Below are 21,103 nucleotides of genomic sequence, written 5' to 3'. Positions count from 1 at the left end.
AATGCATCTGTTCCTCATCCAGCAACGTCACATCACAAAAAGCATGTAATGATCGGAATCGGTTAAAATCTTGATGCTGTGGAAAAAAAATAAAACATTAAATGTATTCATAGTGTAAGAGGAGCTGATCCAAATGAACAGAGCTGTGGGATAAGTTTTCGCTTTGGGCAAACTTGCATGTTTCAGATCAAATAAATTTTTATTTGAAAGATAACCTGAACAAATGTGAGTTTCCAAATAGTTATTTTATTTATTATTAGGGTAGAAGTGTAACCCCCCCCCCCCCCCAAATCAACCACTTATGCCAGCGTCCCTGGCATAGGTTTTAATTAAGAGAAATGTCTTCTCACAATGGACAAAAACTTAACGCAACATAAAACCTTTAATAATCAGGCGTTTGCCTTTCTTTTAATTTCCACTGTTACTCAAAAGCAGACACCGGTGCGCCCAAATCTGCATTTAAATCAATTTATTACACTCAGCTAAAGACAGCAGGTGTTTTCAGAGAAAGAGTGACACCAAATCCAGTCACTGTTGCTGAGAACAGATAAAAATGTAAAGAAGAAATCAGTCGACCACTCCTCAAAAAATGTGAAAACTATAAATTACTATTTGTTTTACTAAAATACTTTATTGTTGAGTGGATAAAATAAAAATTAAACTTTAAAAATTACGTTTTTGTCCCACAGATATTTTGAATTTGAGGATTTTGACCCATGTGGCAAAACCTTTAGACACCGGTGTCCTAGATCAGGGGTTCCCAAAGTGGAGGATGGGACCCCCAAGATGATTTAATGTTGATGTGATAAAGAATATTTTATGTGCAATTCTTACAAAACTGATTTTATCTTAACTTAATCACTTTATTCTTATGACTATTCTCACATTTCCTCTAAAAATGGGGGTCACCAGTCTCTGGCGCTGTTATTTTGGGGATCGCAGGCTCAAAGGTTTAGGAATCCCCTCTTCTAGATGAATTCAGAGACTGAAACCAAATGATAACCAAATACTTTTTAATGATCTCATTAATTATTTCAGCTGAGTCGCAGCTCACAACACTCACCCAGAGTCAACCCACCTCCCCTCCCCCCCCCCATTTAAAGTTAGCCACAACATTAGGAGGGGGGAAAAAATCTAATGGAAAAATATGGACTTCATTAAAATAATAATAATTAAAAAAAAAAAAACTGACTTCAAGTACAGTTACAGAAAATAGGTCAAAATGAATCATTCTCTCCATGATCAGCTCTCTCCTGTTTCAAGTCATGAATAAATCTTCAGCGATTTCAAGTCAACAAGACCGCTTGAGCTCAGTCATCAGCCGCTCCCGACCACACGCGGGAGCTCATCTACCCGACGGGTATACAGACTGCAAAAACTGAACTAAAAATAAGCAAAATTTTCGCAAAATGAGTGTATCTGCTCTTGATTTGAGCAGGTAAATAAGATGATCTGCCAACGGAATAAGATTTTTGCACTTAAAATAGGAACAACTCATCTCCATCGTCTTATTTCAAGTGCAGGATGTCTAATTATCTTATTTTAGGGTTCAAAATACTCAATCCAATGGCAGATAATATCATTTACCTGCTCAATTCAAGGACAAAAACTCAAATTTTAACAACACTTTACTTATTTTAAGGTCTGTTTTTGCAGTGCACGTTTGAAAACTGACCACCACAGATACGACAGCCAGTTCGATAGATTTCAAGCAGTATGGGGTGAGACATAAATTATTTACTTCTGTAAACCATCCTGAGTATGGCCACGCGAGTACCCACATGTCATACTTCCAAGACGAGTCAATTGTGCAAAAATTTTTTCCCCCAAACGCTCTTTGTTTTAAGCATGAAGAAAGTCCCTTTGAGTAAGCCGAGGTTTATGTTAGTGCATGCATATCTGCAAATCTTTGGGTTCTCTTGAGCCCACAGCTCGAGGCTTGGCCCTGCAATTCAGACCGTCTGGATAACAGTGGTGGGATCACTTTTTTTTTTTTTTTTTTTTTTAAAACCACGTCGCGTCATCCGCCATCCCAGCTCCATTCATGCTTTTGGGATCCCCTCTTTCCTGCGCTACACACCCAGAAGTGTGTAAGGGTCTCCACGCCGCTGCCTTCCTTCATGCTAACTGGAGTTGGAGGCACTGCTGCTGTAGCAGCTGGAGGTGGAGGGACTGGGCAGCGCCGACGTCGTGTTACCGCTCAGGGCTTTACGGATGTTGGGCATGAGGAAGGGGTCGCTGGCCAGCTGCAGCACGTCCACGCGGTCCTCCTTATGGTAAGCCAAACAACGGCGGATAAAGGCCTGCAAAGGAACCAACAAGAGATTTAAATCCTCGGCTCAATACCAAAGTTGATTTGGTGTCGCAGAGCCTCCTAAAATTCTTAATTTCAAGAATTAAGACTTTTCTGAAGTTAAACGTTTGAGTATTTTAGACTTAGACAACTTTATTTGTCATTTTGTATGCACAGAGTGCGTACAGAACGAAACTTCGTTGCATACAGCTTTGTAAATTGCAGTAAAAGTTAAATTACAGTTTTAGGTGCAGCAGAGATTTAAAAGTAAACAGTAGATTTAAAATACAGTATATAAACAATTGAAATTTAAACAACGCAGGAGAAAGTCACAGTATACAAACCATTGAATGTACAGAATTGGATTGTGCAAGGGCATTTGTGCAAGAATGCCTTTAAAGACTAAGAGTTCGGCAGCATTTGTAATGCTAGATGGAAATGCAATGATGCAAAATGTGCAAATATGCAAATGTTGTGCAGAGTTTATGGGTTGTAGTTAAGCAGTTCAACAGCAGTCTCAACAGTCTGATGGCAGCAGGGAAAAAGCTTTTGCAGAACCTGGTGGACCTGCAGCAGATGCTGCGGAACCTCTTCCCAAAGGGCAGCAGGCCGTGTCCGAAATTAACTTCCTGATTCACCGGCCAAGTTGGCTGGTTGATGTAAAAATCAGCCAGTCAAGCCAAAATATTAATTCTGACTGACTCCTGCTACATTTCTCCACATAATCCCGCTACGGAATTAGCGTGAGCTAAACGCTAGTTGTTTGCAAACGGACACGACGTGGTTGCTGTCGTTCTCGCGTCACATATGCCAGTTTTTGTGTACGTGCGCGTTTGTTATGAGCTGAAAGCAGAGGAACATAAAGAAGCCTCCACCTAAATGTTGACTGAAAACCCGACTTATTTGGTACAAGCATTTTACTCGCCATGAGGCAGCTGGCCCGCTGAAATTTACTCGCCAAACGGAAAACGAGTGTTCATTTTGGACCCTGTTTACACGTATGGGTGCAGCACTTCTCAATTTAATTTATAGCAGCCATTCCTGCTTCGGCCTGACTTCTTTTTAAATGTGAAAACACAGACATAGAACAAAGACAGAGAGTAAAAAAAAAGAAAAGATGGACAGAAAATAAGAATTAACAGAGAAATGGCTAAAAGGACAGACTGACTACACTGCAAAAAGAGAACTAAAAATGAGTAAAATTTTCTTAAAAATTAATGTATTTGCCCTTGATTTGAACAGGTAAAAAAGATTATTTACCAATGGAATGAGTATTTTTACCCCTAAAATAAGATAATTAGATATATTGCACTTGAAATAAGATGAAGGATGGATGGCAAATAGTCCTATTTACCTACTCAAACCAAGGAAAAATACATTCTCATTTCAAGAAAAAAATTTGTATTTTTAGGTCTATTTTTGCAGTGTATAGTTTCTTTACGTATTACATAAAGCGCTTTAAACACTCAAATAAGGAGAACAAAGCCCATAAGAATAACATAACACTCAGAACATTATCCTTTGAGTTTTTTTTTTTTTTTTTTCATTTTCTGGACAAATACGTCTTTTTATTGCCCTTAAAAGCACGAGGTGATAGTACGAAGGTCCAAAGGAAGCTGGTTCCAGAACGTGGGTCACCCCAGCGTTTAAAGTTAATCTTTGCAACATCCAATAAAAGCTGACTGGATGACCTCAAGGACCAGACACGGAAACAAACGCTTTAAAGGTCAGATAAACAAAGAGACGAGAGGCCGTTAAGAAATTTGAAAGCACACAGTAAAAGTTTAAAATCTATTCTAAAACAAACAGGAAACCAGTGTAGATAATATAAAACAGAGAAGATTACTGCAACCTGGCTTCAGAGACAGATCTATAGATCATCTGTGTAGCAGTGGAAGGATCACTGGTGCTAAAGTATAACGTCAACGTTATTTATAAAGCACTTTAAAAAACAGCTTGTAACTGCACCAAAGTGCTGTACAGTTTTCATAAAACCAATCAATGAATTAAGCGCATTTGAATAAAACACAATACATAGAAACAAATAGGACAGGTAAAGTGAAAAGCATTTAAAGTGAAAATGGAAGAGGGCCGAGTACTTAGCCTTGTGGGATCCCACGTGAAAGACAAACAACTTTAGTTCTCAATTAAGAGTCCACTATGGCTTTATGACACATTTCTGCCCCTTGTTTTAATTTAGCCTCTTTAAAATCTGGAACTTCAAGAACAACGGACAGACTGTGGGTTAATACCAGTTTTAGAGAAAGGGAACAGGAAGATACAGATATTTCTTCATAATGTTCTTTATCTTTCCTTATCCAGAGCTGGAAAAATAGTGAAATCACATTTCAGAACTTTATTTTTAGACTACACAGTAGGGCTGGGCGATATGGATTAAATAATAAATTTCAGATTTTATCATACCAAATCCGAATAATCAATTTTTTCCTCCTTTTTGTTTCATAAAAAGAAATTAAAGAAATTATTTTAAAACCTTGCTTTTATGTCAAGCATTTCGTCAGGGAGTTGACCTGGATTCAAAGTGCAACTAAAAACAAGCTGTGAAACATGCTTGTAAAACAAGATGGCAGCCATGCCATTATAAACAATGAAAATATAACAAAACTTTTGCTGCTAGTGGTATTACACATTGAGCTAAGAACAGGATTCTCTGCACTTGTGAACTTCGAACTAAGTAAAAAAAAAAGTAAATAAGTAAATGAAGTACCTCGTATTATGGTAAAAAAAAGTTTCCACTTAATATTTTGACAATAATTTTGCCTAAACATACATTCAGCATCACATGCTGTTCTCTTCATGGAAGCCCAATGAGTGTATTGGCAAAATAAAATCCAGATTTTCCAAAAATGAAATCTTAAAGAATTGTTAATTCGAATTAATCGATTAAATCGATTTATCGTCCAGCCCTACTACACAGGAAACCTGAAACACTGATTAATCTGCTTTTGATTACAACCAGTAAGTAAAGCTTAGTTTAACAGCTAGAAATGCAATTAATGAGGCCATATCCTATATACGTTCGTAAAATCCCATAAAGTTGGTGTGGCTCTGCTCTGACGTGATGCAGCCTCAATAAATATCTCATCAGTTCATATTTGACTGTTGAATTTTCAGCATTATAAGGTGTAAACTTTATAAGGAACAGTAACACGAGGGTGGCAGGTTAACACAAAACGTAGCAAACCTTTGCCTCTGTAGTGACGACGGGTTTTGGGGGGAATTGCACTTCAGTAGCTTTGAGAATCGTGTTCTCTTGGAGGATATCCTGCTGGGACTGGTTGTGACCAAACGGCTTGAAAAAAAGAAAAAAAAGACAAAAGGCAGCCAGTTAAGAAGGTAAAAATCCATTCCTAATAATCTGAGTCCCATAATGTTGATAAGTGATTTACCTTGCGCCCATATAGAATCTGGTAGAAGATGACCCCTACTGACCAAACGTCCACCTTATTGGAGATTTTGGGCGGGTCTTTCCCCACTACGAAGCACTCAGGTGGTAGATACCTGCCAGATTCAATCACAATCTCAACTTTTTGCCACGCGGCTTAGAAAAATCAGACCATAACATGATAATGCCTCTGCTAGAGACTTGTTAAGTCAAGTTTTGCCACCTTACCAGTAGGTTCCTGCTCCTTGTGACGTCAGCTCCACGCCATCTGCGGAGCTGTCGTCATCCAAGATCTTAGACAGGCCGAAGTCGGTGATCTTTATCTCGCCACACGCCGTGCCGTTAACCAGCAGTATGTTCCCTGACGACGTTCAAACGGGCCATTTGTTAAAAAAGGTCTGGACAACATTTCACGGAAATGCAATTAATAAAAAAAAAAAAAAAAAAAAAGCAGCATCGGGTACCGGGCTTGAGGTCGTAGTGGATGATGGGCGGCCGGATCTGGTTGAGATACTTGAGGGCGTTGACGAGCTGCATGATGATGGAGCGTCCCTCCTTCTCTGTCATCGACTTGTTCTGCTTCAGGTAGAAATCCAGATCGTTGCCTCCGCAGTACTCCAGCACCGTGCAGAAGCTGCCAAAAGGTCCAACACGACAAGCAATTTGGTTCCAGTCTATGATTTCAGGACAAAACTAGCAGAAACTGTTGCTCCCCTGGTTCATATAATGAAGCTAGATCTTAATCAGGTCAGACAGAACAGCGCAGAAGCCAACGTCGACTCACTTTTACTAGGGCTGAACGATTTTGGAAAATAATCTAATTGCGATTTGTTTTTCTTAATATTGCGATTTAATGCGATTTTTTTCCCCAGTTTAATTTATCATGTCTTTTTAAACATATACAAACAATAAATCAACTTGTTTCCTCGCTGTGCAGATTAGTTGCTAAAAGACCCACAGCATTTAAACTCGGTGCAGAAATGATTGTGTTCTGCCTATGATATATTTCAACCAAAATTGCAATTTTGACTTTTCTCCGCATTAACCACAAGCAACAAAAATGGCGTCTAAATAAAGATGTTTGTAAACAAGGACTATTTTAAACAAGAATTTTAAATGTTTCTATTAATCAGAATATTATTCAAGAGAACAGCTTTTAATTTAATTGGACATCAATCCTTAAAGTGCAAACATAAAGTGCAACCAACAAGCAAGTCTATGTATTAAACTGATTGACCTGTACTTAATGCTATGTATGATTATATAAACTCTAAAACAAGTAATACAATTATATTTTCTCACTGCTGCAACTGTCTTCCCTTCCATGTGGAGGCAAACCCACTTTAAACATTTTACCGACACCTAATGGACGCGTCTAATTCCCTGATTGTTACATAGCCAAAAATTGCAGACTCTGCGATTTGGAAATTGCGTTGTTTTTTTTAAATCGTGATTATATTGAAAATGCGATTAATTGTTCAGCCCTAACTTTTACCTCTTTCACCATGAATATCATGTTTAGGGGTGAAAAATACATGAATCCTAACCTCTACATGTAGATATTTTCAAGCTCTCTCAGCTTTAGCAGCTGGTAAACATAACCTTTTACAATCACATGATCTAAAGAGTTAATCCTGTCCACCAATAACCTTTTAATTAATACAATATTAGTAGTTTTACGCAGGCACTTACGAGTCCCTGTCGATTGAGAAATAGTCATAGAGTTTGACTATTCTGGGATGGTCGAGCTCTTTGTGGATCCTGTACTCTCTACAGGCGTGTCTGCAGACGGACAAACGTCGTTACAGCTCAAACGTTCCAGTGAGTCGGCGTCAGGGACGCAAAATGCGTTTCCGGGGGATTTTAAAACTCGCCTGTGGTAGTTTTGCTTCTTCTCCTCTCTCCAGTTCTTGTTGAGCTGATGGATTTTGATGGCTACATATCTCTGTTCTGTTAAATCAAAGGCCTGCGAAAAGAAAACCTCACTTATACGCCGACATCAGAGGAGCATGTTGTTGCTATGCAACAGCCGGAGACGTAAAAGAAAATAGCTTACCTTGAAAACTTCGCTGAAGCCACCTCTTCCCAGTAAATGTAGAAGCAGGTATCGCTCATTCAATGTGGGGTGGTCTCTAAATCTGCAAGGAGAAAAAAAAATAAACGGTGGTGAACGGATGTTTTAAGCTATGGCTTTTTAAAATAATATTTAAATAAGGTGAAAGTGAGATAACGCATACTGCGAGTTGTCCTCATTGTGGATTCTCTTGATCTCCCGAATGTGCAAATTTCTAACCCTCTCCAGCTGTTCCAGCTCCGTCTGGATCTCTGCTTCCTCCTGCAAACAATGAGCGTGAGCTCTGCCCTCTCATTCTGTGGTAAAAACTGCAGCTCTGATACCAAAAAAAAATTACACGGTACCTTTTTTAAACGGCCTATTCGAAGTTTGTAAATCTCCTCTTGTTCCCGGTACGCAGCCAGCGACAACCTGGACGCAGAGAAAGCTGAGGTTAGACCAGGGGTCTGCAACCTGTGGCTCTTTACACCTTCAGCTTTGGCTCTTAAAAACTAAACAAAAAATTGGTCAATCTTTCTAAATATAAAGGTAATTTAAAATTTTTGGATGCGTTTAGTTATGCAATATATGCATAACATTTCCACAAAGAAAGAAACTAATGGTGTATAGAATATTTTACTATAGATAAATAAAGTATCTTTTTGGCAACAGGTTGCAAACCACTTGCTTTTTCATTATTTTGATGCCATTTTCTATAAAATAAAATAAAAAAATCAAATGTCCAATTGAAGAAAATGCATTAAAAGGTAAACATAAAAATACTGTTAGTTTAAATAATAAAAACTGTTGATCTTTAATTAGAAAAATGTAAACAAATTTCCTTTAGTATACAAAAAGACCCACACAAATAAAAATATATTTTTTATTTATAACTAAATGAACATTGGGCCATGTTCATGCATTTATGCCCCTTATACTTTTTCCTATTGTGTTGAGTTACAATCACAGGGATTCTTTATGATAGAACAGGAAGGGAAAAAAAACAAACATCCGCACTATGAAGCATGGTGGAGGTAGCATCATTATGTGGGACTACTTTCCTTTAGCATTAAAAGGAAGCTGATCAGAGTAAATGTCGGGCAATGCTGGTAGGAAACTCGTTGGAAGCTGCTTAGAAAATTAGACTTTGGTCAGTGCTGGCTGTTTTTAAAAGTACTTTATAAATAAAGTTGGTCTGGCTTGAGACATCAGAACGACTTCCCCATATATACAGCCAGAGCTATAGTGGCACGGTTTACATCAAAGCATGCTCATGTGTCGGAAAGTGCAGACTTTAATCCCATTCACAGCTGCTATCCATCTAACCTGACTGAGCTTTAACTACTTCACAATAAGGAGTCCAGATGTACGACACAGGTAGAGTCACACCTCAGAAGCAGCAATTCCATAAAAGGTGATTCTACTAGGTATTGGTTCAGGGGGACTTCATACTTTTCAGATATTTTTAATGTTGGACCATCACATAAAATCTAAAAACAAATTGAATTTTCTGGTTGTAATGTGACAAAATGTTCCACGAGGCATGAGAAGGTTAGTAAGGAAGTGTAGAAATCAGAAATTGGCCTGATTGGCTGAGTGAATGTGCTCTGGATCTCCTCCGAGGAGCCTTTCAGCTGCCGTTTTTGCGCTTACGTTTCGTTCTCCTGGCCGTTGTTTCTGCTCTTTCTCTTGTTCGGCTCCATGCTGGGCGGAGGCATCTGGATGCTTGGAGGTTTCCTCTTTCCCAGCAGCTTCCTCTGCCTTTCGATGTCCTCCCGCTGCGAGTTGATTTGCTCCTGCTGCCTGAAAAAGGAGAGGAAAAACAAAAACGGTGTCAACATTTTCTCTGGTCTGCGGGGTACACCCAGTGCTATGTGGCCGCCCACTGACTTGATGAGTTTCTGGAAGGCGTATCCATCGGTCCATTGCTCCGTGAAGGATGCTCCGTGGCGCACGGTGGTGAAGTGACCCAAACGCAGGCGGTCCTGCATGCTCTTGTCCCTGCAGGCCATCTTCTCCCTCTTTGACTGAAGAAAATTCAAATTAAGATTAAACAAGATGATTACGCGCTCTTCCAGAAACTACCATAATATGAAGCTGCCAAATTAAAGGTTTATGATAGAGAAACTTTACAGTTTAGCAAACGACATTCACACTAACCTGCTCAATCAGCAGCTGATGGCTTATCTTCACACATTTGTTCAGCCGCTCCTTGTAGCGCTCAAGCATCTTCTGTTGCTCATCGACCTGCCGCCTCAAGTCACAGTTAGACTGCCGAGACGTACAATAGGCTACGATTACTATACAATCCACCGATAAATGCTCATTAAGTATAACTATATCAGAACAGATTAATGAGCAGAGTTGTGACAACAAAAATAACGGGAACAGAACTAAAGTTGCCCAGTGTAGACTGCTGACTGACCTAACTTGTGAAATTACAACCTTATTTTATGTTATTTAAACCTGTTAAGACAGCATTTGGTCATCTTACCCTCACCAGGTCGCCTATCCTGCCTTCTGTCCTCTCCAGGTCGGAGTTCTTGACCTTCTCTATTGCTTTTAGTTTCAGCAGCGTCAGATCTGACTGAAAAGTTAAGCACAAAAAAACATATTTCAGTCATACTTCTTTTCACCAACGTAAAAAAACAATGAGGCAAAACAATATAAAGTAAGACCGTCAGTTTTAACGTGCTATTATCGTGTTAACTTTGTTAGACCATAACGCTGACATTTTTTTAAACGTGCGTTAATGTTTTTTTCCCCCGCAGCGCTCTCCGGACTGTTTTTTTTTTTTTTTTTTACCCTCGGCGCTTTCCATAGTTCCAAGAATGCAAGAGACTGTAGCAAAACTTGGCTCACTGTTGCCCAGTCCGCTTATTTCATGCGACTTTGGGTTTCTTTTTTCTAAAGTAGCTTGTAAATTTCTTTTTTTTTTTTTTTTTTTTTTTTTTTTTTTTTTTACTTGTAAGCTTGTAAATTTCATGAGTCGCGTGTTGCAGTTTTTTTGGGCTTGTTTCTGAAAGTGAAGTCGCTTTTTTGGGCTCTAAAATAAGTGGCGCTGCCACATTACAGACACAGTGAGTATAACCAGCTGAAATATCCCTCCGCCTCATTACGCGCTGGAGACCATCCTCCTCTAGACATAGGAGTTGAGGAAGTAAAGGCAGACGGAGCAACTCTGCCCGTATTTTCTGCAGTTTACGGTGCAATAACCAGTGATAACTGCTGAAAGTAGATTACATGGTGCAGATCACCATTTTATCAGACATTGGTTCTGAAGATGAGCATTTAACATGCTGAGAACATTGCAGAAACCCAACCCATAAACCGTACTTTAATGTTAATTTGTCGTTTCTGTATTTGACAAACTACGGCTTTTAACTGTATGAACGTGGATATAAACAGCATGCAAAAATATACAAAGAAATTATTGTTGTTGATGTGAAAGCTCAGGATTAGATGTGTGTGTGACAGTGAAAAAAATAAATAAAACTTTATTAAAATGTAAAATTAGTATTACTTACTGCTTAATACCATGTCTGTCTTTGTTTAAGAGGCATAAAAATATTTCGGCATGAAATATTTATTTATTTATACATACATTACACACTGTGTAAACATCATGATTAGTGATTTAGCAATTATGGGCCAGAGTTTTACATTTGATGGCACCAGGATGTTTTCATTCTAATTCTGAAAAGTGCTGGAAAATAAAAAATAAAAATATTTTTGTACAGGTATGTTTTTTACTAGTGTCGTTTATTGCAAAATTGCATATTAAAATGGCCAAATAGGCTTTTACACTTTCAGAAATAAAAAGATAAAATATTCGATTCATTCGCGATTAATCTCGAGTTAACTATTGAAATTATGCAATTAATCACATTAACGACCGCTCTGTGGGTCAGATTTAAGGTTTAATTCATATTTCTTGCATGGTATGCATAAATTCACTAAATAAAGATAAATGGAAACAAGGAATGATAAATTTGGCAGTAAATGAGATTAGGTACCTGGATTGCTTTATGTGAACAGGAAGCTGTAAGCGCCGTCTTAAAGGAGCTGCAGGAAGAGGAGTCGGTGTGGGTGGAGCCTATGGATGAAGGGCTGCCGTTCTGAAACCATATTCAAGAGAGATGAAATAATAATTAGAGAGAAAGGTGCTGTATTATAACAGGAAAACCGAGGTTTCTATCATCCTCCATCATTCAGTATCTGCTAGAGCCACTCTTTTAAAACACCGTTAATCTGAGGCAACCGCTCTTGGTTTAACTATCAGTAGCTACGTTTACATGGACAAAAGTAATCGGGATAAACGACCGATCGGAATAAAAATGCATCACGTAAACAAGCCAATTGGAATATAAATGATCACCTGTCTGCCACCTCCGTGCTGGACAGGTGGTTTCAGGTTTTCATCTATTCAAAGGCGATTGTTCCTCAGCTGTTGTTCACTCAGACACAACTTAGCAAACCTAAGTCGTGCCGCCACATTTGTTTTTAGAGACTAGATGTGTCCCGCTGACCTTGTTCAGTCTTTCTAAATCAGCCATGACATACAAACATGGCAACTGTGGCTTTTAAAAAAACTGATATTTAGCTTCTTTTGCAATTTTACGCAATTAGACCCTTAGGAGAATTTGACAGGCGATCCACACCTGCGAGGGTTTTAATTGTCTTAAATGTTGCATTTTAATCATCTTTTCCACTGTACAAAGATGGACGTCAAATTGTTTAATGACATTATAACCTTTCCTAAATTTATGGGGTTATTGCCGATGTCTTTCAGCCTTGGCATTGTGATAACACACATGATACCAAGAAAGATACTGGATACCATTTTCAATACAGCGGAAATATTTTTTGGAGGCACCCGGTTATTTCTAGTTAAGAGGAAAAAATATGATCACAATATGACATTTTAACTTCTTTATAAGTGAAAAACCATTAGGTAGGGGACAATTCAGCCCTTGTTCGGGGAAATGTAGGATTTAAGTGTCGCCTCACTGTTTGGGCAAACGGTACACAAGATAACGCGAAGTATGAGTGCTAACCTAGATGGAAGTTTGTACCTTTGATGCGGTTGTGCAGTTATTTTATTTTAATTTCTATCAATTTTGATGCGAATGAGTATCTTTGAATAATTTGTTATTTTTAGTATTGATTTTATTGAGTTATTGATTATGTTGACATCCCCCGCCCCTGGTTCATTTAGGTTTAGAGTAATATTTAAATACCATCAACATGTTTCTTCTGACTTGAAGTAATTAGAACGTTTAGGTTTGCCCCCAAATCAGAGTCCTGACTTGAATCTGATTGAGAATCTGTGGATGGAGCTAAAAATTAGGGTGATGGCAAAGAGGCCTGTCAACCTCAGGGACTTGGAGCTCCTAACCAGAGATAAATCAGTAGAATATCAGTGGAAACAAGCAAAAAAACAAGAAGGGTCTGATTGCTGTAATGTAAATAAAGGAAAAACATTTATAAATACCTTTGTACAAGCGATTTTTAAATAAAATGAAAATAAAAACTGATTTTCTAAACTAATCCTTTTGCCTGGTTTCATTTTCATTTGAGATATGACCGCCTCATTTCCTACGAGAAACTAACTTGTTGATCGAATAAGAAATAATTTCAAATCTACATTTTTAAGCAGGTATGAATAAATACGAGCAAAAATGTATTCCTTAAAGCAGCAAAGATTCACCTGGTGATGCAATTAATCAAGTGGACATGAGAAGCGGCGCCTGGCAGCTACTCGGCGTCTTACTGTTTAAAAAGCAGCAAAGTGGAATTTGTTTTCGTACTACTGTACTGAGACAGCAACATACTCTGCTTTTTCCCCCCATTAGTGTACATGAATACAGAAAAAAACACATGCTTAAAATAAAGTAACAAGGTCGGGCAAAAAAAAAAAAACAACAAAAAACTGAATGCAAACAGAATAAAAGATTCATTTTAATTGAATTCATGTTTCCACTTGTGAAAATGCAAATACTGCCTCTCCTGCAAAGCAAACTAAGCTACAGTCAAAACGACGACAAGAAGAGAACATCGGCAAAAAGGAGGAGAAGAGCAGATTTAAGATGGACGCCGGTGCTCACCGGAGGATAAGACAGAGAACACTGCGAAGAGGAGCGCAGCAGCAAATGGACGCCTCGTGCAGGACTGGTGCCAGAACCGCTGCTACCGGCAAACTGGGCAATTTGTTGAAGCGAACCAAACCAAGAGAAGTGGAAGAATAGAAAAAGATGCATGAAAGAGCTTCCCTAGAACAGTTTAGGCATGGAGACGAGACAGTAAAGCTGGGAGGGCGAGTTGACATAAATCATACGTGAAAAAGGGAGAACAAAAGGGACGTTTAACAAAACAATTACTCACCTCAAAATAATCATTTAGCTTTTGCCCCTTTCCCTTTCCTGCAATGAAACAGAACCATGAACAAATAAGAAAACCAAACATTTATTTATTCGATGTTGACGTGTCATGATAAAATCTGAGGGCTGCACACAGCAAAAACGGATCTAAAAACAAGTAAAATGTTCTTAAAGCTAGTATATCTGTCCTTGATTTGAGTCAGTAAATAAGATTATCTGCCAATGGAATGAGTATCTTTACCCATAAAATAAGATAATTAGACATCCTGCACTTGAAATAAGATGATGGAGATGAATTGTTCCTATTTTAAGTAGAAAAATCTCATTCCAATGGCAAATTTTTACCTGCTCAAATCAAGGAAAGATACACCAATTTCAAGAAAATGTTACTTTAGTTCTGTTTCTGCAGTGCAGAGAAAAGGCCTGATGTGGAGTCCAGCTCTGGGATATTTTCCCTTTATATATACAGTCCAAAGCAAAACCTGTGACTTATTTCAGCTAAATATTGCTAATTAACAAAGACCAAACTATTTTAGTGATCTGTCAGGAAGCAGGTGTGGTGCACCTTGGCTGCTGCCGTCCAAGATGTCGCCTTTTCTCTTCTTGCTTCTCCCGTTTACCTTTTTCTCCACAGCCTGAAAGAAGCAAAAAGCAGCTTAGAGTTACTTCACCTGAAAATATATTTGCACCAACTAAACTGTTAACTGAAAAATAATTAGTTTAAGTTTGTAGTCCAACTGTTTTTAAAATCATTAATGTTTGCTTTTAGTTTCCATTTTCCAATGTTTTATTTTGTTTCGATTTCTCTACATTTTATTCCAACTTGCTGTTATTCTGCATGTTTTAATCATGTAAAGCACTTTGCACTGAAATGTGCTATACAAATAAATTTGCCTTGCCTTAAACAAAATGTTTAAGTGTGATTAACTGATTTGCTATTTTTATGGCGAATGTTGCAACGATGTGAATGAGACGATCCCTTCGATCCCTTCCTGTTCTTACAATCGTCCTGCGATATGAGGAGAATATCTGTGAGTTCAAATATTTTGCTGCAAGTCTATCACCATTTAAAAGAGTTTTATCACTACAGGATGAAGCCGAATGCACAGAAAGAAAAGGCGATGCCTTGATGGAAAGCGTTAATAACTTTAATGACAACCTACCTCCGGTTCCTTGTCGCTCAGAGACCCAACGCTGCCCTGCGACTGGTTGGAGGATTCGCTGTTGGCGGCGGTCTGCAACACACCGAGAAACCAAAGCTGTGATTAATTCGTCATATCCTGCTTCATGGAACTATAAATTAGACCAAACGCTCAATATTTATATCGCAACGGGCAGTTTAGAGTGCAATGACTGCTGACCAATACATTTCAAAGGTTATGAACTTGCATTTTACATGTTAATGGAATATTCAACCAAAGTTGGACAGAGTCTCACAGCAGCAGACGCTCACACTGGACAAAAAAATGTTTTGGGAAACGTCAATATTTACCAATATTACTGCAATCCAAGGCTTTCTGATATTGGGTATCCCAAATATAAATGCTGTAAATCTAAATACAGAAATCTGACATGGATAAAAGATAACTGGTGACTCTTTTCTGACATTTTAAATGAGCAAACTCACCACTTAAGTGTTTAGATATAATAAATTCCTAAAAACAGCAACTGCGGTACAATATTTACCTTGTCTGGAAGACGTAACGTTTGCAGATGGTTTAGATTAAGGTGTGTAAACCCAATCAATCTTCTCCAAATGGACATGCCTCACTGTTAGACCTTAATATGAAGAAACCTTCACTGTAGCTCCTGTGCACTTTATTATGGAGGAACACCAGACTGCACGACTTGTCGGTCACATCCAGGCAGGTCTAAGAGAGATATCTATGAAGACGGCTGGTGTAGGGTGTTAATGCGCATATTATAGGAGTAAAACTCGCAAAAAGGAGGATTAAGGTGCGTTTAATGTGTACCAGGAAGTCAGATTCTCCAAGTAGGGTCCAGAAAATTCAACAGGAGCGAAAGCCAAAGTAAAAGGTCTTTGGGTTTGTATCCATGTGGAAACAGCGGAGATTATTTGCTTCTCTTATATCCAGAGGATATAAATGGAGTCAAGTCTCCTTGAGGTGTAAAAGATCCAACAGGACCAGGGATGGGACTCCACATTCTGAGCGTTCTCACCCAATCAGCCCTTTTCTTCACCGCAAGCTGTCCACTAACCTGGGGGTCACTCTTATTTCCACTGAAAACCCCCAGAAGACCCTTTTGTAGCTCGTGGCAAACGTATTTACGGCCCCACAGCAGAGAGGCTTGCGTAAATGTGCTCAAAGTCAAGCTAGAACCAGACAGCCTGGTCACCGAGCCAATGACCCAAATTTCTGGTTTTCTGATTCGCAACTGAAAAAACCTGGGTGTATTTATAATCCAAAAGAATTTATACAGAGAACATGCCCACGAAAACGTTCTAATAAAATCTTCATTAACCGTCCTCCATTATTTTTGTCTGATCCCAGTATCGGCTGAGTCAAATAACAAAGATGGAGTGGAGGTAGAATCAGTTTTGACCCCCGACGGCTACGATTTGTCTCATATCATGCAGCCGTCTTGAGCCGTGGGACCGTTCCAGTGTCACTCCTTTCTGGAGAAACAAAGAGCTGCTGGGCGCCCTCCATGTCGGCCGACACAGAGCTGCTCTTGTTTTACCTTCAGTCCAGTAAAGCAGATCTTTTCTGCTCCAGGAAAATCCCGTCGGCGCAAAAAACACACAGCGAACAGAGAGGGCTTTCAAACCTTTCTGAACTCCAACACAAACGTCATTCTGTTAGACGAGAGTATATCGCTTACTTTAAGATTACGCCATCACCGCCGTATGAATGCATCTTCATTATAAATAAATAAAAAAAAAAGGAGACATCACTTTAGTACTCCAAACATTTTTTTTTCTAGAGCATTTTGCATTAAACCAAAACGTTCAGCCATCTTTCCATTGAACACCTCAGGTCACGTGTCGTAACGCGGATCTTTGATATGACTGAGCCACAAGGCAGTACACATTTCTTTTATTTATTTATTTTTACAGATTTCTTTTCCCTTTCATATTTTGTCAGACTGAAACGTTTCAGATAATGAGCTCAAACTTAGTTTTTATTTTTGTGGCACTGGTGGTCTTTATTTGACAGTAAGCTGACAGGAAACGTGTCACCACCGCTCCCAGATCACATCAATTTTGAGACAAAAAAAAACAAACAACTTGAGTGAATTCAAAACAGTTTGTGCATGAATATTTAATTTATCAAGGGGGGAGGGGGGGGGGTTAAGTCTCCAAACCAACCTGTTAAACAATAATTAGCCCCTAAACTTTGGCATCTATGGTGGCAGCTACCACCAACCATGTTTTGGCCCGCTGTGCTTTGCAGAATTGTTTTAATTCAATCACAGCAAACGGGTTTCTAGCATAAATGTCCAGTTTGAGAGGCCCTACTGTTTCAATCTGATTTAAGCACAGGCTTTGACTAGGCCACCCCTGGGCTTTTTAAACCTAATCACATGGAAAAAAGGGAACTAAAAGTAAGTAAAAAGTTCTTTAAATTAGTATTTATACTTGATTTGAGCACCAGGTTTAAATTATCTGCCAATAGAATAATAATTTTGCACTCAAAATAGCAACAACTCATCTCTGTCATCTTATTTCAAGTGCAGTATATCCAATTATTGTGTTTTAGGGGTCATGATACTCATTCCTTTAGTAGATTATCTTATTTGCCTGCTCAAATAAAGGACAAATACTCTCATTTAAAGAAAATTTGAATAACTTCTAGTTCCCTTTTTGCAGTGCAGATGTGGACTTACTGATGCGCTTTGAATGATTACCCTGCTGCATTTCCTTAGATTCAGGCTTCTTGTGTTGCTTTTTCAGATCTTGGCATACCTCACGATTCACACTGGTTCTACTTTAGAGATTTTTTTGATTTTTAAGTAGTAACATGGCCTCGAGGTGGAAAGTCAAACTGAGCTCAGAGCTATGTCCAAAAGATGTGGTTAAGCACAATTTATGATTCAACATGGGGGCCCTTTATGTTTGAATGTTTTATACTGTTGTTCATTTTATCTAGTTTATAAAATCAGGCAATGTTGAAAAATGCCAGTAGTTAGAAACCTTTATTGTTATAAAATGTACTTGACTGTTATAAAATGTGTTCTGGGTAATCCTCAGAGAAACAGCTTCACTGTGTTAGGGAAAGAGCAATAAAAGATTTTTGATCCATTTTGTTGGGATTTTCCAATTCTTCTAACAGCGGCCCAACAGAAAAAGCTACAGAACCACTGCTACCAACCTTGGCAACACCTACTCCAGTGAATCGAGCCTCGAGAAGTTCCTGTCGCCGTGGGTCCAAGCTAAGACTCTGGCTATGGAGTCCTTCCATCGTGCCTAGAAAGGAGAACAAAGCCAGTGAGGAAAATTACAACTTAGCTGTCTTGGGTTGGTGTCACACAAGAATCAACAAAGACATTCTGCCTCACTCAAGCAGAAAGATAAAAATCTTCCGTGTTCGAGTCTTTACAGTCGAATGACACGCGTAGGCCTGACGTTAGATCAGCAAATACCTCAGCTGGTTGTCCATAGAAAGCAGATAAATACCAGATACGAAGCATGTTTGTTTTATTGCTTCATGGAAATTTTCAGACACAAAAATAAAAAAAAACGTTATACTTTATTAAAAAATAATAATACAAAGAATCTTGCAAAGTCTCCTAAAATCTTCCAGGAGACTACAGTATGTGTATTCTTATTTGGTTGTTTTTCCTGCATGGACCTAACCCAAATACTGTCTGTTTGTTTGTTTGTTTTTTTGTTTTTTGGCATGAGCGCTTCCCTTTAAATGTATAAAAAAATTGCTTTGCACAATGTTTAAGGAAAAACTTTTGTATGAATCTTCATATTCTTCTGGTTTTTATGGTTCAAAGTAAGCAACAACAAGGTGAAACCCGTGACCTTCATGCTGCAAAGCAACAGAGCTAGCGATTGGGCCACTATGCAACCTGCGTAACACCAGTTTCTGTTTTTGAGATTAAAATAAAATGTTTTACTTCTATTCCAATTTATTTAAATGCAACTGTATAACAGGAAGAACAAGCAGGAAGACTGTGGGTCCGAATCCCTGTCCTGAGGGCCTTTCTGCATGGCATTTGTGCGTTCTCCATATGCACGCATGGGTTCTCTCCAGGTACTACAACTTCCTCCCACAGTCCAATAAACCCAGAACTTGTTTAAATTAAATTTAATTAAATTAAACAATTAACAGAAATATAAATGTTAGCATAAATATTAACAAATTAGACATTTTTGTTCTGTCCTATAAGATAACATCAATAATAGTTAAAGCTAAAACTTGTAAGGATGTTGGATTGCCTTTAAACAAATCATTCTACTTTTAGAGGCTTTAAACACCACCGACAGCCAGTGTCTCGAGTCGGTTTGTCCCTTTAACCCTTTTTAAAACGATACTAATGATTTAAATATGTGTCATTTAACCAGTTTTTCTAATTACTGGAGTCAGATTCTTGACAGCTGACGTTCCTGGTCAAAAACCTGCAGATTACCTAAATGTTGACAACGTTGACAAGGCTAATTACTTAACATCTGATCTGAGTGTACACCTACAGTTAATTTAACAAAACCTACACTGCACCTCACTAAAAATTGTTATTAGGTTAGAGACAACAGAGCAGCGACAATAACAGCCACAAAAAGAAAAACATAGGGAAATGACAAATAACTGCAAACATAGCGAAGTTAGTGAAGCCAGCTAGCGTGAAGTTACCTAGCGAGCTAATGCTAATGCTAGCTAGGAGCAACGTCTCACCTGGAAAACCTTTAGCAGTTTTCGCAGCCAGACACGGTCCTATAAGAGATGTCGTCCGTCCATCTCGGAGTCAGCAAACTCATCAACAGCCCCTCGGTCCAATCAACCGAAATGACTCTGCCCGAACTGAGACATCCATTTAAAATTAAGTCGATTTTAGGGAGACGTTTGTTAGCTTAGCCAATGCTAGCTAAACAAAGCGGCGCGGCTCGCTCCTGCCGGTGTCATCAGGACGGAAGGCCGCGATCCTCGGGGTTTTCCTGCTCGGAGTTTAGGTGCACCTGCGCGGACAGGCCAGGAGCTGTCAGTCTGAATCCCCCACCCGAAACAAGTGTTGTCACATCTCTGCCTCCCTTGATCTAATCTTTTGGCATCATCGAGCATGTAAAGCGGATGCAGTCGGCGTGTATAAATCCATCCTTTCCTCCTAATGACAAAAGATCACAACCTTCTCTGCGACCGAGGCCGCACAGGAGCTCCAGGGGAAACTGACACTGATGTTTCCCAACAAGCGGAGTGCTGACTTGGTGTAACCTCCACCCCCCATGTACAATGCACACTGTGATCAAGGCTGAACCCGCTGGTTTGATAAGAAGCCTTTACAAGGACCCGGATCTCCAGGGGCTCCGTTTGTTTACGTTGCATCAAGTCACTCTTAGGACATAATCTCTATAATCTGTCGCTTTATTTGCAACATCACTTTAAGATTTATTGTTCTGGTTTATTTTATGTATTTATTAGCAGATGCATTGTTTTTTTTTTTCTGTTTCTTTGTGGTAACCTGACAAAAATTTTAAACTTGCAATGCAGACATTTAAGGTTGTCTTTCCTTTCATCCAGCATTTAACATTGCTTCTGTAGAAGTCAGTGAGCAGATACAGACACTTATCAATAATGTGCAATAATCTAATTAATACACTGGGCCACAACCCGTGCAATAATCCTGATGTAGTGACTTCTGGTGCTATCACCACCTGAACATATGTCAGTACACATGTATTTATGTATGTACAAATATACACACAAATGTATATGCACATATATACGTGTAGGTACGTATGTATGTAGGCATATATATATATATATATATATATATATATATATATA

The 21,103-nt window shown here is 38.8% G+C and overlaps 2 protein-coding genes across 4 annotated transcripts in view; one reads left to right on the top strand and one right to left on the bottom strand.

The window, feature by feature from the left end:
- The window catches only part of becn1 (beclin 1, autophagy related), a 7,446-nt gene extending 7,232 nt beyond the window's left edge, over positions 1-214 (top strand). For both annotated transcript variants that reach the window (XM_012855094.3, XM_036141830.1), the window contains exon 12: positions 1-214. This exon is cut by the window's left edge and continues 601 nt beyond it. The gene's annotated coding sequence lies outside the window, so the exon portion shown is untranslated.
- Positions 215-1,826: 1,612 nt separating this feature from the next.
- Positions 1,827-20,554, bottom strand: LOC105919694 (serine/threonine-protein kinase tousled-like 2). 2 transcript variants are annotated; one of them, XM_012855062.3, is made up of 21 exons: positions 19,997-20,554; positions 18,467-18,561; positions 15,296-15,367; positions 14,698-14,767; positions 14,137-14,174; positions 13,860-13,952; positions 11,769-11,870; positions 10,247-10,339; positions 9,913-10,023; positions 9,643-9,779; positions 9,406-9,555; positions 8,118-8,184; positions 7,937-8,034; positions 7,756-7,837; positions 7,574-7,665; positions 7,392-7,481; positions 6,164-6,333; positions 5,928-6,060; positions 5,704-5,815; positions 5,499-5,606; positions 1,827-2,303 (listed from the first exon to the last, which is right to left on the bottom strand). In XM_012855062.3, exons 2-21 carry the CDS (start codon positions 18,554-18,556, stop codon positions 2,124-2,126), a joined length of 2,088 nt encoding a protein of 695 aa, XP_012710516.2. In that variant the 5' UTR covers positions 18,557-18,561; positions 19,997-20,554; the 3' UTR covers positions 1,827-2,123. The 2 variants fall into 2 exon arrangements, with proteins under 2 accessions (XP_012710516.2, XP_012710532.2); XM_012855078.3 differs by lacking the exon at positions 13,860-13,952.
- Between the last annotated feature and the right edge of the window lie 549 nt (positions 20,555-21,103).

Source organism: Fundulus heteroclitus, chromosome 10 (assembly GCF_011125445.2).
Source record: "Fundulus heteroclitus isolate FHET01 chromosome 10, MU-UCD_Fhet_4.1, whole genome shotgun sequence".
Lineage (NCBI taxonomy): Eukaryota > Metazoa > Chordata > Actinopteri > Cyprinodontiformes > Fundulidae > Fundulus > Fundulus heteroclitus.
This window is presented reverse-complemented; position numbering and strand designations above follow the sequence as displayed.